Source organism: Etheostoma spectabile, chromosome 15, assembly GCF_008692095.1.
Source record: "Etheostoma spectabile isolate EspeVRDwgs_2016 chromosome 15, UIUC_Espe_1.0, whole genome shotgun sequence".
NCBI classification, from domain to species: domain Eukaryota; kingdom Metazoa; phylum Chordata; class Actinopteri; order Perciformes; family Percidae; genus Etheostoma; species Etheostoma spectabile.
In genome coordinates this window covers 12,208,547-12,234,842 of record NC_045747.1, presented here as the reverse complement: position 1 = coordinate 12,234,842, position 26,296 = coordinate 12,208,547, and the positions used below count along the sequence as shown (strand labels likewise).

The 26,296-nt window shown below is 39.2% G+C and overlaps 3 protein-coding genes across 7 annotated transcripts in view; 2 read left to right on the top strand and 1 right to left on the bottom strand.

Moving 5' to 3' along the window:
• The window catches only part of mgrn1b (mahogunin, ring finger 1b), a 7,845-nt gene extending 5,309 nt beyond the window's left edge, over positions 1–2,536 (top strand). The window contains exons 12-17 of one of the 2 annotated variants that reach the window (XM_032538234.1): positions 556–770; positions 1,230–1,341; positions 1,415–1,460; positions 1,565–1,669; positions 2,016–2,061; positions 2,310–2,536. In XM_032538234.1, coding sequence (XP_032394125.1) covers positions 556–770; positions 1,230–1,341; positions 1,415–1,460; positions 1,565–1,669; positions 2,016–2,056 — 519 coding nt within the window. In that variant the 3' untranslated portion in view covers positions 2,057–2,061; positions 2,310–2,536. The remainder of the gene's footprint in view (positions 1–555; positions 771–1,229; positions 1,342–1,414; positions 1,461–1,564; positions 1,670–2,015; positions 2,062–2,309) is intronic. The other variant, XM_032538233.1, reaches the window with a different exon arrangement.
• Positions 2,537–10,227: 7,691 nt separating this feature from the next.
• aanat2 (arylalkylamine N-acetyltransferase 2) lies at positions 10,228–12,315 on the top strand. 2 transcript variants are annotated; one of them, XM_032537698.1, is made up of 5 exons: positions 10,228–10,481; positions 10,534–10,545; positions 10,684–10,854; positions 11,106–11,260; positions 11,409–12,315. In XM_032537698.1, the coding sequence occupies exons 1-5, from the start codon at positions 10,337–10,339 to the stop codon at positions 11,712–11,714; spliced, it is 789 nt and encodes a 262-aa protein (XP_032393589.1). In that variant the 5' UTR covers positions 10,228–10,336; the 3' UTR covers positions 11,715–12,315. The 2 variants fall into 2 exon arrangements, with proteins under 2 accessions (XP_032393589.1, XP_032393588.1); XM_032537697.1 differs by having other exon boundaries at positions 10,239–10,854.
• A 47-nt stretch (positions 12,316–12,362) lies between these two features.
• Positions 12,363–26,296, bottom strand: part of rhbdf1a (rhomboid 5 homolog 1a (Drosophila)) — a 29,560-nt gene continuing 15,626 nt past the window's right edge. The window contains exons 2-19 of one of the 3 annotated variants that reach the window (XM_032537694.1): positions 21,344–21,488; positions 21,122–21,261; positions 20,520–20,624; positions 18,958–19,171; positions 18,485–18,691; positions 18,122–18,247; positions 17,804–17,967; positions 16,874–17,125; positions 16,639–16,750; positions 16,454–16,528; positions 16,180–16,341; positions 15,979–16,079; positions 15,826–15,889; positions 15,462–15,556; positions 15,286–15,361; positions 14,909–15,009; positions 13,554–13,707; positions 12,363–13,377 (exon numbers count right to left, since the gene is read on the bottom strand). In XM_032537694.1, the coding sequence (XP_032393585.1) occupies positions 12,958–13,377; positions 13,554–13,707; positions 14,909–15,009; positions 15,286–15,361; positions 15,462–15,556; positions 15,826–15,889; positions 15,979–16,079; positions 16,180–16,341; positions 16,454–16,528; positions 16,639–16,750; positions 16,874–17,125; positions 17,804–17,967; positions 18,122–18,247; positions 18,485–18,691; positions 18,958–19,171; positions 20,520–20,624; positions 21,122–21,261; positions 21,344–21,460 (2,685 nt within the window). In that variant the 5' untranslated portion in view covers positions 21,461–21,488 and the 3' untranslated portion in view covers positions 12,363–12,957. Of the gene's footprint in view, positions 13,378–13,553; positions 13,708–14,908; positions 15,010–15,285; positions 15,362–15,461; positions 15,557–15,825; positions 15,890–15,978; positions 16,080–16,179; positions 16,342–16,453; positions 16,529–16,638; positions 16,751–16,873; positions 17,126–17,803; positions 17,968–18,121; positions 18,248–18,484; positions 18,692–18,957; positions 19,172–20,519; positions 20,628–21,121; positions 21,262–21,343; positions 21,489–26,296 lie in introns of all 3 variants that reach the window. The other 2 variants (XM_032537693.1, XM_032537695.1) reach the window with 2 other exon arrangements.

Genomic DNA, 26,296 nt, shown 5'->3' with positions numbered 1-26,296 from the left:
ATGTTTCAAACTCATAGCTTAATAAAAAAAGTCAAAAAGGGAAAATGTAATCTAGATTGATACCAACTTTTATTGAGCAGAAAGTTGGTATGCTGTGGCTAAGTCAACATCTCCATGTAATAATCTGCCTTAAGATGCTTCAAAGTTAAAGCCTTGTTGCTTCCAGGATCCTAAAGTAAACGAGGCACAAGGCGGCTGAATGGCGTTGTTAAGCAGCAGAACAGAGATGTAAATGCAATGTTGGATTAGTCACAAAAAGTCTACTTATTGCTACACAAAACAATGGTCAAACATCTAAGTTTTGTAGTCTTTTTTTTGATTGTTTCTCATAATGCCATTGTAGCATTGTAAGGCATGTTATCCGGCAAATATGTGGTGGAAATGTATATTGTATATTAGCACAGACTGATTGCTATGACTCTGACACTTGAACTGGTAAAAGCCCATCTATGAATGAAATAGCTGAATCTTTTTTATAGTGCTTGTTAAGAATATGCATCCTTTTGTCAATCAACAGTGCATTGTTACCAAGTCCTTGTCTATGTCTCTTTGCAGAGCACAGACTCGGTTCCTCCTGGCTTTGAACCCATCTCACTGTTAGAGGCTTTGAATGGTCTGCGATCAGTTTCTCCTGCCATCCCAACTGCACCCCTCTACGATGAAATCAACTTCTCAGGGGGTGTGGGTGGTGACAGCAGACAGCTGAGCTCCCCAGAGCATTTAAGTGATGGGAGTCTGCAGAAAGGAAAAGTCAGCAAGTCACCTGACAGGTATGTTTATGCGTACAAGCACATAAAAACTGTAAGACATCATGTTAGGACAGGAAATTAGATAATATATTTGTATGTGTATAACATTATTTGCGAACATCACTTTACATTAGGCTTGGTCAGTAATCAGATTTACACCGTAACCTTTTTCATACAAGGATGTGGTGTTCAATTATTGTCCACATTTTAAATTACTGCAGATTTTTGTTCCATATGGGACAGTTTATTTGTGCCATAATTGTAAAATGCAGCTTATTCATGCTGCTGGCCTAAAGCCAGTTGTTTTTTAAATTTATTTTAATGTCTACAATATCTTGAGGCCGTTATCATTTCTTGTAAAAGGTAGATGTATAATAATAGTGAAATAACTCAATGTAGGTAACCGTGGTTGATTGAATTACCTTTCCTACTTGTATTTTTTCTGTATTCATTAATCTTTTGCCGTGTCCCCCAATCCAGTACCCTTAGGTCTCCATCGTCTCCCATCCAGGAAGAAGATGAGGAAAAGTTGTCTGAAATGTCTGATGCTCAGCCTCACACACTTCTGTCCAGCAGCCCCGCCCCCACTGACGTAAGCCGCTACTTTACTACCTGACATTTAAACTCTGCTGCAAACAAAAGCTTTTACCAGATCTTTCTTCCAGGCCACAGCAACCGAGGACGTGGCAGAATCCCTGTCGCCAGATGACGGTGAGTTTTCTAAGTGAACAGTTAATTAGGTGACACTGGGAAAAGATTTGTTGGCTTTGATAGTTAGATTCATTGACGTTTACGTACTCTCTTGGGTGATCCAGACGACAGGATGCATTCTGGAGGAGACATCCTACAGGACTGCAGCAGTGAACACAGCAGCTTGACCAAAACAGAGAGCGACCCACCGGGCAACTTGTCTCTGCCAGGTGACACATTCTCTACCAGAAACAGAGAAGAAATATTAGAGTGTGAAGAATAATCTTTAATACCCTGCAAATAAGAATGAAAAGGAAAGAAGCAGAACATGTGCTGTGTATGGAATCTTTTACAGTATAGACCTCTACTTTCTGATGACGGCTTAGAGAAAATCATCTGGTTCTTGCTTATTTTTGACTCCTTTATAGTTCTGGTTCTCTAATGTTTCTCTTCTTAAATCCAGGACTTGTGACTGTGATACCCTGTGCTTTTGCATCTAAGCTGTGTGCTCCTGTGCTTCTGTTTCCTAACACTCTTTATGTTCCCATCTGTCCTGTCCCCTTGCACTTTGGGCAGCTCTTGGTCCTGATTCCTGCTCTATTGGTATGGAGGAATAACTGTGGTATGTAGGTTTTCCTGTCTGTCTGCTTCTCTGTGTACGAGCTTTACTGCTCTTACTGACTCCTATTCTCCATAAATAGATCTAACATTATCTACCACAGTTGGGGAAAAAAACAGATCTAGCGGGTGTTATCAAGTGAATTTCCTGTGATAGTCCTATTTTATCAGGAATGACACGTCTGTACAATTTGTGAAGTCTGACTGGAAACTTTGAGACATGTAGCTTATCTGTTGCTTTTTCCTCTCCAGGTTCATCAGAGTCAACAGAAAGCCTGAAAAGTCAGAGCACAAACTGCTCCAGCCAGCCTCTCCTGTGTCCCACGAGCAGCCTTCATTTGGAAGATGAGCACCTCAACCCCTGACTCTGATCCAGTGTCAGATTTACTCATTACAAAGATCATCCAGTCCCTCTATTCCTTTAACCCTCCAGTCTAGTCTACTGCTTCAGTGATTAGAGCCAACGAGGGCCCTTAAAGGAGTATTCCGGCCAATTTTTATTTTAATCTTGATCGCTATAAATATGTGAGTACTTTTGATTAAAAAAAAACCCGACCTGAACTGATGCAGGCAACAGCTGCAGCTACGTGTACAAGCTTCCACTGAGTTAAAACGGCAGTTAACGGGGCAAGTTGCTTCATCTGCCTGTTGCACTTCTCCGTCTGATTCTTTCCAACTCTGGTTGGACAACCATCAAACTAAAACTAAAATAGGTAATTCCATGTAGTTACACAGTTACTGATATGGTCATAACTACTACAGTGTTCAATTACCTATTTTTGAGGGGGAAATAAACTACAATTTGTCGCTGAGAAGGCATGGAGGACACCCACCACACCACCGGGCGCTCGTGGGATTGTTTTCGGCTGCGGGAGGCAAGGAAGGCAGGGACGAATGCTACCTGCCCGGCTAAGGGAACTACCACACAGATCAACACCGCCAAGCCTCATACTCACCAACACCAGATCGATTACACACAAAAATGGATGAGCTAAAATACACACGGAACTGTTGCGTTATGATTTTCACAAAAGCCTGGCTGAACACACTTATCAATAGCAGCTAACAGCTAGCACCTAGCAGCTAACCAGGCAAGCTACCCACCAGCAAGAACAAAACAGGGTAGGTGAATGAAGACAATGTCTGAGTTGAAAAAGCATCTTCGTGTTACGTAAGGGCCCTGTTCATGTTGTACAGACATATTAATTGCATTGTGTGTCTGTTAAGAGGCACAAAGGCACTCTAAAACTTGCCCTGTTAACTGTCTTTTTAGCTCAGTGGAAGCTTGTACACGTAGCTAAAGATACTCAGTGTTGCCTGCACCAAAACAGGTCGTTTTTTTTCAATCAAATGTACTCGCATATTTCGATCAAGCGATCAGGATTAACATAAAAACTGGCCGGAATTCTCCTTCTGAAGGAAGTCCACCAGGATAAGGGAGGACTCTGTTTATTCCATCAACGTCTCTGAAATTAGAAAAGAAAATTGACTCCTGCAAAGACGTTCTTGGTACCTCACTCTATGACTGATGTTCAAAAAAAAAACATATTGTTGTCCCAGCTTTGAAAACATTTCATGAACTGTCAGATGGTGTTCAGTTGTGTGTCTTGTGACCAGAGTTGTGGTCTAGTAATATGGATTCCAGAGATTTTTTACTACCTGTCATGGTGGTTTTAAGCACACTTATTTTAAATTAACTCTATCAATTGCTTAACACTAAATTGAGAAGAATTTATAAATACAGTTTGTGTTTAGATATTGTATTCATCTGTGAAATACATCAATGACTTGAGAACTTATTTTTACAGTAAGGTTGATTTGGGTTATGAGCAGAAATTTGAAAACATATTACATATGTACATATCTGTGTGTCTATTTGAAGTGATTTTGCACTCCGACAAAATCGTTTATAATCCATTCCTTATAACAATGATTTATGATGTGTTGAAGTTGTCTTCAGTCTTAAGCATCTACATGTCACTTTTTTTTAATTATTTCTAACGTTGTGATATCTATGTATCGTAACTGTACTAGAATACTGTGTAGTTACTTCCAAAATTATAATTCTATACCTGCATATTAAAATAATGAAACTACATTCTGTTAACATGCACGTTATTTAAGACTTGGAAAATCGATAAGAGCTACCAATTTACGTCCTTACAGCTAAACTCAAAGATAGCTAAAGCCTGCAACAAGCATAGACGCTCCAGCTACATGTATGTTGACTCAGTATGGCACAGTAAGTGTGGTTGTTGTAGATGTGGCAGATGTCTTATTGTTGCAATGCCAGTGTCTGCTTATGTGATGTAGCTGCAAAAAAGGGGTCCGGTGTTTGCGTAGCTGCAATCTTTACATAACTTGGTCCTGTATGTGTAGCGCCATGCATATAGATTTCTGTGCCTTGAATTAATATGGCTGCCTGCTTGTTGCATTGGACATTAGTATTCTTATAAATGCTACAATATACAACACTTTTCAGCCCATAGACAGGATATTTGATTCTGATGTACAGAGCCTTTTTTTATATCACAAACTTCATGCTACTGGAAAAATGTATCTTGTCATTGTTATTGCAATATAAAATTGTACTGTTCATTTACTATGTTATGACCATGTATCAATTATGCATTTAATCAAAGGTTCAAGCTGATCGTCTTAATATATGTTTGATTGGAAGGATGACATGCAATGCAAGTACAATGCAAACATTGCATTTTAATAATTGGGCTAGCATTTGCATGTGAATTTGTTGAGGCTTGAACCTCACTGCTTTCAAGCAACATGGTTATTTTATATCTCCCCATTCCTTTTCTGTGCCATTTCAACTTGACACTGTGCCTTCCTGATCCTGTTCTGACTACTGTTGACCTGGTATCCAGGATAACTCCACAGTAGGTGGTTTGTGACTCTCTGTAAAATTAATAACTGTCTTTCCTCGTGTGTATAGCAGCATGTGTATAACAATAAAGAACAAAGATTCAGTACTACCGTTTTTCTAATCCATCATAATACCTGGTTACTACTAAAATGACTGGTATACTTTATTTTTCTGCAAATTATATGTTGCAATATCTCCTGGGATAATGGTATATGGTGAAAATATTGACTTTGGCTTAAGTTTGAACGTAGGGCCTAAAGGATAATGAGTATAATTTATTGTTCAAGTGAACACCCAAAATTTCACCATTAATGTCAAGTCCCATCTTATTATCCCAATTTTCAATTTTCTTTCAGCCAAAGAAAGAATGACATTACAAGTTATAGTATAGTATGTTGTAAAGAATAACATTACTAGTCACTGTATAGGGGTCCCTGGGTAGCTCAGCTGGTAGCCTTATTTATAGGGTTATTTTTTATGCAGAGGTCCAGGGTTCGAATCTGACCTGCATTTCTTCCCCCACACTCTCCCCTTTCATACATATACATTTTTAAACAAAACAAGTAAATCAGGAAAATGTCTTGAAAGTAGATATTAAAAGTCATAACTACATAAAAAAAGTCACAACATAGCATGTCATAAAACATGACATAAAAAGTCACAACATAGCATGTCATAAAACATGACATAAAAAGTCATGGTATAGTATGTTGTAAAAATTACATTAAAAGTCATAGTATAGTATGCCATAAAAATGCTGGGCTTGTGCCCCGGAGGTAAAATGGTTGCCCCACTACCTCAAGGTTGACAGATCAATCCCAGGTCATCTGTTAAATGCAGACATTGAATAGTATTTATGATGATTACAAATAGAATTTGATCCTTTTGATGTCAGAAATAGTGATGAAAGAGTCATAGTATATGCTGAAAAAAGTTATAGTATTGTATGTCAGAAAAAGTGATAAAAAGCCATATGTCAAAAAGTACATACAATACAATGACTTTTTTCAACATACTATGCTATGGCTTTTTTTTTGAGGATTATTTTTGGGGCATTTTAGGCCTTTAATGACAGGACAGCTGAAGAAGTGAAAGGGGAGAGAGAGGCCCACTGTGTCGAAGAGTAAACCTCTACACATGGGCGCCTGCTCTACCAACTGAGCTCTCCGGACGCCCACTATGGCTTTTTATCACTTTTTGTTGACATACTATTTCATGACTTTTTCATCACTGTTTTCAACATACAATACAATGAGTTTTTTCGACATTTTTTTTTTTTGCCAACAAACTATTTTATGACTATACTACGACTTTTTATCACTTTAGTCGACAAACTGTATTACTGACTTTTTCGACACAATATTCTATGACAATTTATCCCTTTTTTTAAGATCCTTTGCCTATGACTTTTTTTTTAAATATGTTAATTTAAATATTAATATATATATTCATTCATTTTTCGATATACTAGAAAATGACTTTTAACATCCTATACTATGACTTTTTTCGATATACTATACTATGACTTTTTTATGCAATTACTTTTTTCGACATACTATAATATGACTTTTTTTATCAGTTTTGTTGACTTACTACATTATGACTTTTTCCAACAAACTATAGTATGATTTTTTGACCATTTTCAACGTGATAAAAATGACATTTTGTATCACTTTTTTTGACATAATGTACTTTGACTTTTTTAATAACTTTTTTCAACATACTATAGTATGACTTTTTCAACATACTGTACTATGACTTTTTTCAACATACTATACCATGACTTTTTTCAACATACTATACTATGACTTTTTTTTGACATGCTATACTATGACGTTTTTACCACTTTTTTGATGTAGTGTACAATGACTATTGTCAACATGCTATACTATGACTTTTTAATCCCATTTTCCAACATACAATACTATGACTTTTTTTGACGTACTATACTATGACTTCTTCCAACAAACTATACCATGACTTTTCTCAACAAACTATTCTATGACTTTATCACTTTTTTCGACATACTATACTATGACTTTTTCGATATGCTATACCATGACATTTAATCACATTTTTCAACATGCAATGCAATGACTTTTTTTTAACATACTATACTATGACTTTTTTATCAATTCTTTTGACATATATAATATTATAATATGACGTACTTTAATATGACGAACTATGATATGACGTACTATAATATGACGTACTATAATATGACATACTATAAAAGTACATCTTTTTTCACTTTTTTTATATGTGACTTTGACGTTTCGATCACATGACTTTTTCAACATACTATACTATGACTTTTTAAATAACATTTTTCAACATACAATACTATGACTTTTTTTGACATACTATTCTATGACTTTTTATCACTTTTTTCAGTATACTATAATTTGACTTTTTCACTTTTATCTAACATACTATACTTTGACATTTTTATCACTTTTTCAACATACCTTACTATGACTTTTCATCATTTTTTCAACATATTATAGTATGACTTTTTTCGACATACTATACCGTGACTTTTTTTTTGTGAACTTTATTGCCCAAATTGAACATTACAGGCAATTTTATCAACACAATACAGTATACCATGACTTTTAATGTAACTTTTTTTACATTTTATACTATGACATTTCCAACGAACTATACTACAACTTTTGCCAACAAACTATACTATGACTTTTTTCAACGAACTATTCCATGTTCTATATACTATGACTTTTTTTATATGCTATACTTTGACTTTTTATATAACATTTTTAACATACTATACTATGACCTTTTTTTGACATATTACACTATGACGTCTTTATTACTTTTGACAGTAACTTAATTATCTTATCTTAATTATTTTTTGACACAAAAGTGTGATGTTTTTATCACTTTCCAGTGACCTGCTACGTCCTGCTATGCCTTGCAGTGCCCTGCGACAAGTTGCAACACGCCACTATACCCTGCAGTGCCCTGCTACGCCATTAACTACTGTAACTACTATTTCCAGTCATAGTTCCATCATCTATTTTGTGACTATTATTGCCACTGTTCATACCAACAACCGGCACCTTCAGACGCCACATACCAAGTGATCCTGGGTCTGTCCAAGGTTTTCTCTTGGTGGAATTACTAGAATTGTTGGGTTTTTGTAAATTATAGAGTGTGGCCTAGACTTACTCTATCTGTAAAGTGTCTTGAGATAACTCTTGTCATGATTTGATACTATAAATACTATAAAATTGAATTGAATGGAATTATTTAAAAATACTATACAGTGATGTCTTCCTCACTTTTTTGACATACTAGACTATGGCTTTTTTCGATATTGTATACTACAACGTTTTTACCACTTTTTTTGACATGCTGTACCATGACATTTTGAAAGATTTTTGTAAAAAAAGTTACAATATAGTATGTCATGTTATATTATATATAGTATTTTGAAAAAAGTGATTAAAAAACTCATTGAACAGTATGTCGTAAAAAGTGATAAAAAGTCATATATAGTATGTCGAAAAATAAGCGTTAAAAAGTCATAGTACAGTATGTCGGAAAAAGTGATACAAAATTCATAAAAATCAAATTGTGTCAAAAAGTCGTTGTATAGTATGTCATAAAACATGACACAAAGAAGTCATAGCATAGTATTTCATAAAAGTGGTAAAAAAGTCATAGTATAGTATGTTGAAAAAAGTCATAAAAGTTCAAAAAAGTTCAATAAAAATTATGGTATACTTTGTCGAAAAGAAAATGTCAAAAATGTCATAGAAATGTCATAAAAAGAGTACAGTATGTCGTAAAAAAATGCTTATAAAAGACATAGTATAGTATGTCACAAAAGCATAGAATAATTAGTCTATATCCACAACACTCCACTTCTGGTATTGCTCCAGTGCGGCAGGAAATTTCGCCAGATACATGTCTTTTTGCCAATGTCTGTTTCTTTCTACTTTCTTTGTGTTGGAATTTTAAACTCTGATAGATTTATGAGGACTATGGTTAACTGGCTTGGTAAATTGAGACACCTAGCTGGACTAACGTACATGTTCCACCAAAACAAGTTCCTTTCCTATGCTATTTTGCAGTGGCTCCGTCCAGATCTTAGTGACCCATGACGATTATAAGTGGGTTAAAGAAATGCCAATAAACCAAAGCAAGTTTTTCTCCCATCCCGTAATGCTATGTGGTCTCGCCAGACCCTCCTTTGCAATGCCTTGAAGGATGGTCTGGCAAAGCAAGACTATAGTATAATATGTAATAAAACTTAACACAAAAAGTAATTGTATAGTAAGTCAGAAAAATTTCATAAAAAGAGAAATTACAGTATGTCCTAAAACAAATTACACTTAAAAGTTATGGGATAATATGTCATAAGAAGTCATAGTAAACTACTATAAAAAGTCATAGAGTATTTCATAAAACATGATAAAAAGTCATAGTATGGCAATTAATAAAAAAATGACATGGAAAGTATTAGTACTGACGGACAGACTGACGGAGTTGCAGGTCAGAAAGGGTGATTTCATCTTTGGACAGCTGTGTAGTACTGTATGTACTTCCCTCCAACATCTGATGATCTCATGGGCAGAGATGCTCTTGTTTCTGGTTGGCCAGCTATTCAGATGGCGTAGGAGATCTCACATCACTGTAGTGAAGGCCAAAAGGAAGCAGTGGGGTGAAACAATACTATACAATACTGTTTAAAACTATTATTGCACAGTCATAATAAACTGAAGCAAAATATTTGAACGAGACTTTAAGATATACAGTAGATCTTCAGGATTATCTTTCCATAATAAAGTAAATCATACTGAATTTCAAAGAACTTGTCTACTCTTTTGTGTGTTGGAAGTCAAATACGGGGTTACATCAGTCCGGTCACAGCAAGTGCTCTCTTATTTAATTAATCTATGCTAAACCTCAGTCACCCCAACAGCAATCCAAACAAATCTCTGCCCTCACTCAGTACGATTTAATTAGCCCACATACACGTGATATACTACCGCTTATACCTGTGTACAGTAAGCACATGTGCCAATATACATGTGCCAGGTAAAAACTAATCCTAATCAGTCATCACATCTCAACGGCTTATTTCCGTTGAAGGTTAATAGTGGTATAACTAATCTGCCTAATTATCATGCAATCTACCATAAAAACTCATCGTCACAACAAGATAATAATCACACAGTGAATTTTTAAAATACCAAAGATTTTCTCTAATTTTCTCGTATGATGAAAGTGTGAGAAATATACAAATGGCTGCTGTATACACCCTCAGCTGCTGTTAATCAAAATTAGTGTTGTATTAAAATATGCACAATGAAAAGCTGCAACTACAGAGTTGTCTCGCTCTGAACTGGGATGTTGTTGTTGATGTGACATGTGTGTGTCATTTAAAAGCAGGGGATTTAGAGACTTGGGCGACACGTGCAGAGACAGCTATCCTACTTTTAGACAACCACTTTACAGTATGAGATCAGAGAGGAAGAAAGGGAGGAGACTGCAGGAGAGACAAGAAGGACAGCATCTTGCCAACTGAGTTACATTACAGTTAGCGCTGTTAGACAAACAGAGAACACAGAAAGCTGTGTTGGCAGGGTTTGATTTACTTTGACTGCATTATTTATAGTATCAGTATTGCATTTATTTTGCAAAAGGTTAGAAGGGAAAAAAAAACAGATAAAAGAATCCTCAACTAATCATAACTTTCTGTTTTTAATTATTGAGGCATCATGACACAGCAGGTCAGTGGCTCAACAGTCCTCAAGCCCTTCTTTCTGAAGACGCCTGTCAGCGTGGTTAACCCTCTGCGACAGAGACGACACACACTCCCTGCTAGCGAGTTCAGAAACCTCACGCCACAGGATGCCGTGAGTGTGTTTGAGATTGAAAGAGAAGGTAAGTCAAGTGTCTGCATACGTATAACTGACCTGAACAACTTGGCTGACTTTCTATATGTATTTGACAACAGTATACTTCTGATCATATAATAAAAGCATCAGCTAAAGGACATGTAACGTTCATTATTGTCCTAGTGCAAATTTTACCTTGAAAGAGAACACCTTCCTTTCATCCTGTAGTCTTTTCCTGATCTTCATGATCAGTACTCCCAGTACCAAGTCAACAAACTGGTTCTTTTGTCCCCCCAGCATTTGTCTCTGTGTCTGGAGAGTGTCCACTTACCCTGAAAGAAGTGCTTAACTTCCTGGGTCAGTGCCCTGAGCTGTCGTTGGGTTGGTTTGAGGAGGGACAGCTGGTAGCTTTCATTATTGGCTCTGGCTGGGACAAGGAGAGGCTTTCACAGGTATGGAAACATTTTTGAAAAGAATTCAATGTGACACAACCTTGCTTTTCCATGCAAATTAATGATTTTGACAAACTCAGATGCATGTGAATTTGGGCTCTTGGATTATTGAATAAACTCTTTCCTCTATGTAACCCCTTTTCTCCAGGAGGCAATGACTCAGCATATCCCAGGCAACCCCACTGTACACATCCATGTTCTGTCAGTGCACCGTCACTGTCGCCAGCAAGGCAAGGGCTCCATCCTCTTGTGGCGCTATTTGCAGTACCTGCGCTGTGTGCTGGGCCTTCGCCGAGCTCTGCTGATTTGCGAGGACTTTCTGGTGCCCTTCTACCTTAAGGCCGGCTTTAAGGAGAAAGGAGCATCAGCCATCTCCATACCCAACATGCAATTCCAAGAGATGGAGTACACGCTCAATGGGCAGGTGTATTCACGGCGGAACAGCGGCTGCTAGTCCATGAACCCCTGCCCCATTCTACTCCACTTACTCACCTCTAACATGGACTCAGGGCAGCTGACGTAAGATTAACAAAACAGAGCCAACAAAGGGGCAGATAGAGGCGGAGGGCCAGTATGCACCAGGGGACTGAATTCCGTGTAGGCAACAAGGTCTTAGACCTCCTAATGTCAGCACCACACAGTATCCCACTGTGTGAGGACAGAGGGGAACAGAGTGGATTCATGCAAAAAGAAGAACCAGTGGTTTTGCAGTTGTATTGACTTATCAGACATCAAATTATTATCTGGGTCACTATAAGAATATTGGCTTTTTGAGCTTATGTTGTTTCTTTGTAATTGTTTTTTGTCAAATCACTCACAATTGATTGTAATATTATATAATTGTAAATTTTGATTATTACATCTAGAGTTGTGATGTAAATACTATTCTATTTTTGTAAACCATATAAATCAAAAGGTGTGATGAATTCAAGTTTGTACATACTAATGATGCAGCCAACAGCATCCAAGCGTTTTTAACTTGGATTGTCAATTTAATATTTGGAACAGATATTTGCTGTTTCTTTGTTGCATAATTTGAATAAACTATAAAACATTCAACTGGCTTTTTCTGGTAATTGAGAGAAAGTCACAGACCACTTTCATTTGTAGATTTTTTTTACTGTTGTTTTCAGTTACATGTGAGTAGACAGGTAGCTAAAACACTACCATGTTCAAAACAATCATCACTTTCTTAAGAAGCAATAAACAAATAAAATAAAACATTCAAGTGCTCAGCATAATGTAACAAAAATATGGCAGTAGTTGGTACATTTATCAACAAGGCACCAACGGTATCACTATTGGATTTTTGTCCCTGCTTCTGTATGAGGTTGCCTGAATAATAAAACCTATGTTTTGAGTGTGAATGTAAGAAACAAATCCTCTCTGTACCAGTGCTGGCTCTAATTCCTGCCTTATATGTTAAGGGCAGCTGGGAATTTTGATAAGGTTCAGAAGTACTTTTGTTTCAATGCACAGTGAAGGAGTGACAATGACTACCGGTAACAGGAAGGTGATTAAAGGAAGTGTTTAAGATGAGTGGCATAGGTATTCATAGTGACAGAGTAAAAAAACACAAGTATATTGTCATTGTTCACAGAGAAAGGGGCAGTCCCCAAGTCACACAGAGGCAGAGTGGAGACAGACTGGCATCGTTTGAACTGATGTCATCCTGTTGTGCTCACACTGTCCACACTTCAGTGGAGGTGAGCGTTGAGGTCGTACTTCTCGCAGAATTTGTCTGTGAAGGGGATGCAGGTGAGCAACTCGCACCATTCACACTTGATTGGGTATACATAGAAAAGCACCACAAGGCCCGAAAAGAGCCCGACAAACACCAGCATGAAGACGATAATCTGACAGCGTTTGCGGTAGAGGTCCATGCGGCCAAAGCTGATGTAGGGTAAGAAGGCGAAGGACAAGAAGAAGCCAGAAATGAAGCCAGAAATGTGGGCAAAATTGTCAATCCAGGGTAACAGCCCAAAGGCAAATAGGAAGAGCACCACACAGAGCAGCTTGGTAAAGGCCCTCCAGGGCTGGGCAAGGATCTGCCAGCTCTGAAACAACTCCACGAACAAGCAGGCCAGGATCCCAAATTGAGAGCCGGCTGGGCCCACCTGACACAAAGACAGCAGAGAGAGGGGCGTAAGCCTACAAAAACAAACATTTATTACTTAATTTAAAAGTTATTTACACTATATGGTAGTTCAAATGGGAAATCTTCAACACATAACATGACTTATAAATGCACTGTTCTGCATTGCTATTTTGTGGGTGTTAGACTGGTGATCACCTCTGCTCTATAGGGCAAAAAGATGGCTGAAGCTAAGTTGCCAGTGATGCCACTGAGAATGTAAATGATTGAGATGCGCAGCCAGCCCGCCAGCTTCTCCAGGTCCCTCAGGATGGTCATCTGGAAAGCCACTGACACCAGGCAGTGAAGGATCCTAGGGGAATGGAAATGGACATAGTGCTCATGTGTGTGCCATGTGAGGTGTGTGTGTGTGTGTATGTGTGTGTGTGTGTGGGGAAAAAAAGCTGCACGTGTTGGGAAGATAATTCCTCTGTGTAAAGGAGGTAAACCCCTCAGCAGACCAATGACTTTGCCCATCAACAAAATCGGTCTCTATCGCATTAAAGCTTAATGACTTTGTGGAGCAAGAGCACTTTGTTTAATTACCCAGGAGACAGATAACTGACAGCATGAAGATGAAGCACTACTCCTTTCAACAGTGAGGTCAGCTTTTTGTGCTGGCTGACAGACTGACAGGTCTTAACTACACCAAAGTAGTGCCATCAGTCTTAAATGTACAGTGCATGACTGCAAATAATGCTTCTGCATATATTTAACATATTTGTGACATACAGTACATACGTACATTGAGAGCAACTCCAGCTATAAGTTAATAAGTTGCTTCACTATATTGTACCAAAGTAACTTCATTTAGCCACTCATATCAAAGGAAAATGGAAGTACTTTATTCTATTAGACTACCCATATAACATTTATTCCGACAATTTGCAACATTCCATGCGCTCTTGCACTTCTATAATACAACCAGTTAACCACCAATAAGCTCACCTGTGCTGTATGCTTTTTCTTCTGCTCTTGTTGTTCTCAGTTTTCTCTTTTACATATTTGTTGAATGTCTCTTTAGCTTTCTATGCTTCTGTTTTGTTGTGATGCGAGTATGAAAACACAAAGAGCTGCTCACAGCCACAATCAATTTCCTTGTATGTGCCGAACATTTTGCCAATAAACCTGACTATGATTCTGATCTTTTAATCATCCCGTTCCTCAGCGCTGGGTGCAAACACATTATTTGAAACACTGATCGAGTATGCCAGGCTGAGACAAAATTCAACTGATTTATTGGATGATAGGCTGAGCTTATCTGCTAAATTGTGCTTCTGGTTAGCAAGGTTTTCTCTCATTTGTACTATTGGGTAGTTTACACAAATAGCGAGTTTTTTCCCTTTATTATCCTACTAATGTTTGAAACTGACTTTAAAAAATAACTACACAAAACAAATTAAATATAACTTTTAATTGTCACATCAAATACATGATCTATACTTTTTGTCTGTTTCTTTTGCCAGGCATATCTTAGCATAAGCAAAACTACTTGCTGACCACTACTGACTCACCCAGCATGCAGGAAAAGTGAGAGCCAGAGCCTGTAAAACTGATCTGGGATCTCTGGATTGAGAAAAGGCAACAGTCCACACACATCGTCCATGCAGTGCACCTGAAGAAGGAAATAGCACAGCATCTTAACTAATGCTCCTCATTCATATACTATTATACTATTAACAAAGACAAAGATCAATAATGACAATGCTAATGAATAAAGACTCATATTGGTATTCAGGAAGTTTACAGAATAGTAAACCAGATTAATATTAGCAACAGATGCAATGCAAAATAAGTTTAGCACTTTTAGCAGTAAGTAAGCTTCTCTCCTTTTTTCCCCATGAGAAAATCAAATGCTTAATTTGTGTATATTGAGGAGAAAGTTGCTTACTTGAGAGCAGAGAGTAGCCTCCTCATGAAAGTAGCCTTTCATGAAGTCACAATATTCCCGGGATGTGATTTCACACCTTTAAGAAAACAAGCAGCATTTACTAAATTAGTCAACTAGTCATATATCATGTTTTTTAGTACAGGATAAATGTTTGTCATAGGTTTAGCCCTCCTCACCTCCCTTTGGTTCCAATGCAGCAGGGTCTGCCTGTAATGGTACAGTCTATATGAGGCAGGTTGGTGTGGTTCCCTGTGTTGTACCTTGTACAAATCTGAAAGCCAAAGCAGTTTTTTTGTTGGAGCGATTTTAAGTTTTAAATCTTCATTAGTGCCAAAATGTGACATCATTCCCAAATTAAAAAAAAAACTTTAAAAAAAAGAAAATATATATAACATTTTGAGTTATATACCAAAACATTAATGAATATATATGTAATGTATATTCATGTATCCGAGAGTTCTATTGATAACTAAACAGTGCAGTATTGACTCTAACTAAGTTTTACAATTCTGCTACACCCCCTTGCTACATTGTACTCACTGGCCACTTGCTGATGTCATCAGGCCATTCATGAGGTGATCCTGAGGCGGGCTCCAGACAGATCCTGTAATGAGACAAACAATATATACACATTATATTTACTAGTCAGTATCATTTAATACTCTGCAATGAAGGAACTACTAGTGTATCTACCTGGGATCCTGATGGCACACAGAGCCATACTGTCTGTCTTTGCCACTTAACTGGGGTGTGCTGGAATGCCTCGGCCATTTTACCCACACAGCTAGAGTACTCTAGAAATAAAACCATAAAAGAAGGGGTAAGAAGTCCCCACAGCTTCTATCTATAGTTAAATTAAAAAGGTTGAGGAACACATTTATTTATTTTACATACCGAGCATTCCTCCTCTGAGGTTTGGACGCAGCCGGAACGATCGTTACGCACACAGCAGGCAGAGTTGCGTTCAATAGCTCTCTTTTCCCTAATAAGATCATGCACCTGTTTGTCCTGCCGCATGCATGGAGAGAATTTGGCCCCCAAGTGGATCAGAGCTTCCTAATAATGCACAGATAAGGGGAAAATGTAAAATGTAGTATTTATTTAAAGACATTTACACATGATTGCTGATACTGTATTCTTGATCTTCTATCAAGAGAAGAATGCTCACCGACCCCGGCCCAATCCAAAAGTTCTCCTGCTGCACAAACTTGACATTTTCATACACACCTTTGTTTCTTAAAACCTACATCAGAAGACATCAAAATCACAAAAAGTACAATAAATATGAAAGCAGTCATAATGAGATTAAAATATTGTGTGGTGACAAATCATCACAACTGAGCTGTTACTCACAGAATCAACTGTCTCATGCTGGGAAAAGCCCACTGGTGCAATACCATAGATGCACACAGCCAGGATAGTGATGAGCAAATGGACAACAGTGATCCAGTATGTAAAAAAAGGTCTAGAGGAAATAGAGAGTATGTATTTCAAAGTACAGCAGCACTCATCATCCATCACTGTCATCCACTGAGGAAAGCAGAGAGAAAGTGTGCTCATTAGTCAGATATGTGGAGAGGTGCAGTACCTATGATCATCCATGTCCTCTATTTGCCTCTTCACGTAGCTGTCAATGCGCTTGCGGTAGGTTCGGTTTGTGAGCTTCCCTACCATGCCCAATCCATAAGGCCTCTTCTCTCGAGCAAAAAGCTTCTTGACAGGTACAACGATGCGCTGACCCCTTCGCTGTCCGGTAACACTCACCACCTCCTGCCGCAAGGGCACCTTTGGTGGACCTGGAGTTCCTTCTTTGGCTTTACGCCACCCTCGCTCCAAAGGTCTGGAACAGTTGATAGACAACGCTTGATTACTTTTAAGGGTTTAGGGGCATCATTTGGCTAAATCACCAACGGGATCAATAATATTCATCTTTTTGAGTTTGCTCAGTGCATCCTGTTACATATACATAATGTATATTTTCTCACATCGTCCATTAAAGGTGCGCTAAGTGATGTTAGGTGACATTACTTCTAGTATTTTCAACCAAAACAAGACTAGCTGGCCCCTGCCTCCTCCTCATTCCCTCCCCTCCCCTTCCCTTCTGTGCTTTCGCACACTAACCCCCCATCCCCAGCCCCAAATCCTTCTTGTCAGTTATTGGCTGGAATGCTGGAAGACATTTTGTGTGTGCTTCATGGTGCAGGTGGGCACAGTTTGTTATTGGTGCCGTTCGTAGACCCTGGGCAGTCTACAGAGACCGCGTTTTTTTACAGTGTGTTCTGGGGACAGGCAGCTCGTAGATAGTGAGGAGATGTTTGCTGTATATGACAACAAATGTTGTAGCCTAAAACACGCGTGACATCCCTTAGAGCACTTTCAATGGTGACACATATTTGACAATATGTGCAAATCTCGTAAAGAAAACTGTTTTCCTGTAACATCAATTGTCTTTATTTAAAAAATGTTGGTATCTGCATAGCCTGAACAACTAACACATGGCCATACTAGAGTAACTTACAGCATGAGATGACTTCTCTCCAACTCTGTCTTATCTAGAGCACTCCCTGTCAGCTCCGTCTCATCCTTCTTGCTGCTGGGCTCTACCTCTTTCATGGACGCCTCAGACGGTGACTCAAACACCTCATCTGTGTACGTGGACAACTCTTCCTGCATTAAAATATCCTAGGAAGAACATTGTGGCAATAAAAATAGAAAAGCATACCAGCCGTTTTCAAAATGAGAATTATTATTCTATTATTATTATTGTTATTTTTATAAATAAAAATGGTTACACAGTAACGACAACATGACAACATGGTTGTTTTTACTGTCTTACTCTGGCAAAGAAAGATGTGTCTAGTTCATCAGGAAAGTCCACCATGTCCTCTTCCATGAAGCTGGCGGGGGTGAAACTGCGTCTTTGGGTCCGTCTTAAAGTAGTGCTCTCTCGTATTGAACGCCCCTAAGAATTGCATGCACGCAAGCGCGCACACACACACACACACACACACACACACACACACACACCTATAATCTTTCCATCACAGTCATTTACAAAGTAATACAGTACCAATAATGTCCAATAAAGTACGATGTTTTAATAAACGTCTTTTTCTGTTTATTTATCAGGTTATTTTTGCAAGCATTGCATGCATATGTGTATTTAATCTGTTTAGTGCATCTCATCCCTATCACTCACCTTGACTAACGCTGCTGCAGCCCTAAAGCTCATCTTTGCCACAGACTCCCTCTTACGTCGACGAGGCAGTCGGTTGAGACCTGAGCGGGAGCTGGTGAAGGAACAAAGCGAGGCGGCTCCAGGGGTGATGGGGGTTTGAGGCACACTGAAGCCATCCACCTCCTCCACCATACGGAAGGCTCGTCCTCGCGCCAATGGGTCCACAATCTGAAAACCAATGGGTTTAATAAGTGGAAGTTATAAAAACCCGAACTGTATGAATTATCAAGAGACAGCCATATTTTACTATTACTCAAAGTAAGGGGAATTTTTGGTCATAATGCACCTCTGTGCATAGTTGATGTCCCAGTTGATATATTCAGAAACATCAATCTGTAATTTCTTTAGGTTAAAGTAAATGATTGTCCACAATCTGCATTACAATTTGTCATTAAAAATATGGATTAAAATTAGCAACCCATACATTCCTTTACCTTTTGCATGCCATATTGTGAAGAAGGGACATAGAGAGGAGGCGGAGTCTCCGTGCTTGTTAAAGAGATGTTGTCCTGGCTGGGCAGATCCATCTCTCGGATCACCTGTGGTTTCAGCTTTCCATAGCGCAGACTGCAGTGGCGCAAGCTTTTCCTCTGCCATTTCTGGGTAGCATCTCCATCCTTACTGACCCCAAACCAGTCCGCTGTTCCCCTAACAAACATTGATATAAGCTCTGGTTTGCCAAACGCACAAACATTTTTTATTTCTCCCAAAGAAATTAAATGCTATTTGGTTAGGTGAAAGTTGAGATGTAGATGCACTCATTGATGACCCACTTAAGAGGCCTCCATAAGAAGAAATAGGTCGGCAAATGTGTCAAACTGATAAAACTGCACTTCACTAAAGCGCAATAAATAGTCACAGTAGAGGGAACAGGCCTGGGCATGTTTGTGTCCAGGCACACTGGGAAAGACAGGCAGCCAGGTGAACGCACGCACGCACGCACACGAGCACGCGCACACACACACACACACACACACACACACACACACCAAATGCACATTGGAGATAGACAAAGTCTACATGTCCAAAGAAAAATTGAACAAGAGAGGGATTTACTGGATTCTAAAGCTGCAAATAAAATCCAACTTATTCTAGGTTTTCCTGTTATTAACTGACACAAAAAGACAGAGAACTACAAAGAACTGTGTTTTTTTAGATTTCACTCAGGTCCTACTCTTGCAATCACATTGTTGAAGTTGAAGCCTAATAAGTAACAGAGCAAACAATGTTACTGCACCCTGAGGGCAGGAAGTGGAAGTGGAAAAATTCTTCAAAGGAAAGTTCAGAGAAGCTAGCTGTTTCTACACTAATTACCAGCTGCAAAGTGATTATTCAGTGAAGTTCAATTACAATCTATTTCGCACTAGTTCAGCTCACTCTTTCTTTCAGTAAATACATTTTGCTGGTTGTCTGGTTCTCTGCTCTTAAAATATGCGTCAGTGGCAAGATTGAACCTGTGATAGTAGCTAATATTCTAGCATATGTGTGCTTTTCTTTGCAGCAGTGGGCATGCCCTCGGTAACCTTAGTTTCTATGAATATGATTAAACATGGCCCATACCTATCTTATCAGTGTCCACTAAAGAAGCCTTCAGACCTCGCATGTCAGCATTAAACACTGGCCCCTTAACAAGTATACTCAGATGCAACAACTTCTTGTGATGAATGGTGTTTGACAGATGTGTCAAACAGCTCACTGCCTTCTCACTGCCTTGCTGGGTCATGACCGCAGCTTTCTGAGTTTAACAGGAACATTATTGCTTTTAGTTTCAGGTCTTCTTTTGACTCCTTTAAAAATAAATCTTTGTGGTGATGAAATGACTCACAGCTGCAACCGACGACCTTTTTATGTGTGTTTCATATGTTTCTTTCTGTGACAAAGTGAAGAACAATCTAAATTTTGAAGCAACATTGGCAAAACCATGTCAGAATTATCATTGTAATCTATAAGCTAAACCCTAAACACTTGCAGTCGTGTGAGGGACTTCCTGCTGTACCTGAGCAGGGTTCTGGAGAGAGAGTGGTGTTTCCTGATGCTGCGGCGAGCAGCCCGCTGCCCCTTAATGGGAACTGTGTTAATCCGCTCAAAGTGCACCCTTCTGCTGCTGTGACCAGGCAGAACAGGGCCAGAAGGTGACAAGGGACAGAAGGAAGAGAAGAAAACAGAAAAGACAACAAGCAGTGAGAAGGAAATATGCTGCTGGACAGTGCTGTAGCCATCATGCAGAGAGAGCTTAGCAGACTTTAACTTAAGACTTGTTTTTTTATGAGATTTACAACATTAGTAAAATTATTACCAGGCACAGATAGATGATAAACAGTCATGCAATTTGGAAAATGTAAGAAGAGCAGAAACACTGTAGTTGAATTGAAAAGTTATGTATTTACATGCCATGGGAACAAGCTGCTAAAATCTTCCATTTAACTCATTAATTTTATATAAGCATGTGCTGCTTACACTACATACTGTAGCACTTCATTCCATAACCTACAAACTGCAAAATGTGCAAGGTCTTCATACTTTAATCTTGAAGCGTGCTACAACCCACTTATATCAAAACATTATTTGTAAATCCAGTGTATTGCTAGTTGTGTTTACCTCTTTATGGTCTGAGTGATGGATGATTGGCGTTGTAAGACAGGCCGCCGGGTGTCAAAGAGGTCGCGGGGTGGGGACTGAAGGTGAGAGGTCTCCACTGGCATGCTGATACTGCGGAGGAACCCCTGCCTTTTCACCGGCTAAACAAGAAAGGATGCATAGGAAAAGTGTGAAAACAAGTCATGACAAAAATGACAAAGGTGATGAGCAAAAAAAGAACACCTGAACAAAAGTGGGTGGCTCGTCTAGTGACATCTGAGCCGTGGGAATGTCCAGTCTGAGCCAGGGGGGTTTCTTCCTCTGCAGGCTGCTGGTGCTCTCGCGCCGTGGTTCAGCCATGTTCTCTGTCCCACCCCAGGCCTGCCAGCTACACAGATAGAGACGAAGAAGACATTATAATGAGTCTCAATGAATCACATTGGGCAATGTTTTCAGTTATAGTCATGATGGTTACAATGATTTTGTGCTGCAAAATTGTTTCACAAGAGGGTGCTAAGGCCCCTTATTTGATGCAGGCATGGGCGTTCACATATTTCTGTTCATTAGATAGTTAAGGGAAAACCACTAAAAAACAGCCTGCAGCTGTTTTACCCCTTTCCCAAAACAGTTCACAGAGCCATTTAAAAAAGTCATAAATGTGTAATGGGTAGTGGGGAAGTTTGCAATCTTAAAAACAATCCCTTCATTCTACAGTTAAAATCAAATTTAATCCCTCTTTGTGGTTAAAAGTTGCTCTGCATCCAGCAGACATCCATCAGAGACTAATGACTGAGTATGCATTTCCACGACAAGACCTATGGACCAAAGGAGGTGCACAGTAAACCACCAAAACATCTGGCCTGCCTGTAGCTGCAGCCTTGTTATCACCAGGACCTCATTTTATTGTCCCACCATCTAACCTCATTTCTGGTGGTTCATTTCCTGTCATTTACTTGATTCCCAGTATTCCCATGGAAAACTGAATTCTTTACTCAGGCATAATTTGCACTTCAAATGATCAAGTGTGTGTATGCATAGTTTAAGCAATCATTCACTCTGCAGCGATGAGGAGGGTGCAAAATAATGACACCTTTCTGCAAAGCTCAAATGTATAAACTTGCGAACGAGTGTCTCCTTAGCTATGGAGCCGTGACAAAACCAAAGTAATTTGAAGAATTCCTTTCTCATTTTTTAATTAATTATGTTTCACAAGATGGAATCGCTACACACTCAGTCTTGATGTCACATCAGGGGCATTGAGCTTTTGAGCAGGTCACATCCTCACTTTTCTTTTTACAGATGCAGCTCCTTGAAAAAAGTCCACGGTTTCTAGTGACCACATCTGCTTCCCATTGCAACGCACCACAAGCTTCTGTTTTAGCCCAAGTGATGATGTGAAGTGTTGTCAGTGGATCTCAGCAGAGACGCAAGGAAAACTTCAGACTGATAGCAGCTGGGGTCATCACCAATGTGTTAATATTCCAACATGGTCTAGCTCTCACTGACAGGTGTTTTTTAATCTACCAGTTCCCAGAAGGACACTAGTATTGTTACTATATCATATACTGACATTTCTACCTCAAAAAAGGTTATTGAGGGTGCTTCAAGAGACAGAATACCTTGTTGTGATGTTTATAAAAACAGATGTGTGTATTGTATGTTGTTATTCTGGGGTTTTGATTTCTCTCACGGTCAGTCTGAAAGGTTTTGACCTTGTACACCTACTAGGCTTTTACATTGAACGTTGTCTGACCTCCAGTGACATGGTCTGGACTGTGATACCAGATGAGCAAGGCAGACTGGACCAAAGCCGGCTGGTACAGAGTCAGAGACTGCAGAGTGTGGAAAACTGATAGTGATAGGTGGATGAGGACCGCGAACAGCAAAAAGAGTGCAAAGTGATATTTGATAAATTCTGTTTCACTCTGCTCTATTTCCTTGTATTACTAAAGAAATGCTGTAAAAACTGAGTCACTGAGAAGACTCATCACATACTTCCTCTCTCTCATGGGCCAGTTACTAACATTAGGGAAATGCAAATCCATTATCTCAGCTTGTGCACAACAGACCTTTCTCTTGCCTCAGGCTAAAACGCCCAACATTTGATTACTTTCACCATTAGTTCAAACAGCGGGGCTCCTGATATAGAGCAGATCAGTGAAGGGATGAGGCATGAGCTTCAGGGTAACATATTTGAACAGACTGGGACTGAACTAAAAGCAGACAGCAAGGGAACCTAATTTTCCTCCATGCTAAACATTGTTTGATTGCTTAAGCTTTGGCTCCTCCTGCTTTAACTGAGTGTGCCCTGAATGCTGCTTCTTCATAGAATGAAAGAAGGATGGGCTGAAGCAAATTAAACATATTTCAATGTTCCCTTGCTACATTTCTCCTCCTGCTTTAGGCTTTTTTCCCTGTCTACTGTCTCTCACTCCTCTGTCTTATATGCATGTGGTCTAATTTACAGGCAATTACAGCTTCATAGTTTCTTTGTGCCTGTTGTCTACCTGCTAGCCATATTAAATCCACACAGATCAACACATATACATGTAAAAGTATCCTTGCAGAAAATGCCAGCAAAACATGATGCATTTAATGCCATGCTGCTATTGTTATGGTTTTCCATTAGCTCACTGATCAGTGGGTTGTAAGAGCATTTGGTCACAGCCCAAGGTAAACCTCCAATGTTTGACAGACAGCCTTGGAAGTCTGTCTCTCTCTCGTCCTCCTCCAAAGTCAACATGGAAACCAAACTGGCATTGGCCTGCAACTAGTGTTTCTAGTAGAGCAGTGTAGCTGGAACAGTTGGCATAGTCATTTCTCATACGCAGGCATAGCTATGACAGCCACAGACTCATTTCTCACTTTGAGGGAGCACTCAAAATGTCTCTAATCCCCCATTGAGTGATGATTAGAAATCACTGCACAGAGAAGGAGAGACTCAAGGTTGGTCCCTGTCTGAATAAAACAGGATTTTTTTTATAGGCAGAGAGTACTTCAGTAGAAGAAATATCCTTGGGGGAAGGAGAGTTGATTGAATTTTGTGTTTGGCAATTATCCAAGCTTGAGGATTAGCCCTCCCTTGGCAGTTATCTGTTCATGGTCAAGTTTTTGATGGTTAAAGAAAATCAGTAGTAATATAATAGCTTAGTGAGACAAGACTATACTATTGATTTCATTCAACCTGACCAACTTCTTAGCTAATGCACCACAATGTCTTATCTTACTCTCAAGGTAATTGTGGGTTTTTCTGGTTGAAATGTTGTACAGTATGGCAACAATTCAAAGTGTATAATAGTTTCCTACAGTGTTTACATTCCCAGCACTGATTTCAAGCTTGCATTCTTTAGACCACCATGATTTAATTTAGTTTTTCAAAAAGATTTGTTTTTATTTCACGATACAAATCTAAAGAGGAAAAAAACACCCACACCCATAACTTAGCACTGTGCCTCGGAAGATTGGCTTCCTGCCGTAATTTTGGCTCCTTGTGAGAATCTAACACTTCCTACTCAATTGCAAGACCCATGAAGACCCTGCATGGATTGTTTTCAATTCTGGGGCTGACATTGCTTCTTTACGCCACTTCTTCTCTCCATTAGGCAGAGGAAAACAGACAGGCAGACAAATCACAGAGGACAAACTGACATCTCTCCAGGTGCAGGGACATCCAGCAGGCCATAATGACTGGGGTTGACAGGCATAACCAGCACTCTCTTTCTTTGTCTGGGTAGCTGCAATCCATTGTATTACCTTCTGCATTCAAACTCAAGCACAGTGATGTTTTCCATGCCATCATTTAATATAACCACTTGGTAATGGTCTCCAGTCATGCAGAAAAAGGCACTGGTAGACACAACGCCACCTTGAACACATTCAAGCTGAAGTAAAACAATCTATGTGGAGGATAGGGGCCGTGCTACTGTTTCATTTTGTGCTTGTTCATTGTTCACATCATAACTCGTTTTCACTGACCGCTCTCACGCTTCAAATATGTGCAGAGGCTTGCAAGAGACCATTGCCTCCCTGTTACATTCATATTCATCATAAATAAAATATAAAAGTAATCTGGCCATGGCCTCTTTTACATTGAATCTTTTTTTGCAGATGCCTTGTTTAAAATCTTCAGTCTTGAATGTATTGTGGTACATGAAGAGAAATAGAAAGAGAGCTATTCAAACTAAACATGTATAATCTAGTATCTACACATGACTTAACATAGCATGCATTTTAGAAAAAGAATTTATGGATTAAACATTTCTAAGATAGTCTTGTAAATTATTTGTACATTCTTGAAATCTTCTATATCCAGGGCCATTTCAAGTATGCCATACCCACATTCCTCAAGATCTCTGGCTGAAACTGAACCAAGCTGTAATGGCAGAGAAGGAAACCACATGAAGTCTAACCATTACGGACAGGAGCTGGCCGGTTTCCGGGTACTCTGTGTACTCCACTGCTATGCGCTACTCTACAGGAGGCAGGCTAGCTGCAGCCACACTGAGGGTGGCTGACAGAGCTGTGTCACTGAGGCTGACAAAGCCTCAGGTCAGGTGGCTGGCCAAGCAGGGCCCTGCTTACTCCCAACAAGGAATATAAAGTCAGGGGGGACAGTGGACAGGAAGAATTGCTGCCTAGCATGCACAAGCAGGCGCCATGATAGATGACAACATTTATCTGGTAATAAAATGTCCGGATACCTCATTTTTGAGGAAGTGCTCACCCCAGGCCTGATTTTCTTGATTCCCTTTTCCATCCTCTTTTTCTTCCTGCATGTTGCTTTTTCTCCACTATACTATACAGTCTTTTGACCACTTTGTCTCAAATAATGAGTGTATTGTTACCTTAACACTTTTCCATGTATTAGCAAGCTTTTTGATATTCAGCGTGGTTGATACAATTCTATCTAATGTACGCAGGTTTCAGAATGATTAACAGATTGCTGTCATCCTGAAAACCTAAAGGCACAAAGATATTATGTTTGGTTTTCCCCATGCTCTAACAGTTAGTCATTGACTATAAATGACCCCCATTGTTTTCTTATGTTTCACTCCATGCATAGGCAAGGCTTGACACTAGAAACAATGGAGGGAAACTAGTCTATTCAGACAATCACTCTCCCTGTTATTCTCTCACTAATATAACTAGAAACATTCTTGGTAAAGCCTCTTCTCAATATAAGAAGAAGACATACAA

Bases quoted from the DNA above. Each gene is read 5' to 3' on its own strand.
- aanat2 (XM_032537698.1), top strand. From the start codon at position 10,337: ATGTGTGTGTCATTTAAAAGCAGGGGATTTAGAGACTTGGGCGACACG. The intron at 10,855-11,105 runs GTAAGTCAAGTG...TTGTCCCCCCAG, and splicing joins GTTTGAGATTGAAAGAGAAG to CATTTGTCTCTGTGTCTGGA. The intron at 11,261-11,408 runs GTATGGAAACAT...CCTTTTCTCCAG, and splicing joins ACAAGGAGAGGCTTTCACAG to GAGGCAATGACTCAGCATAT.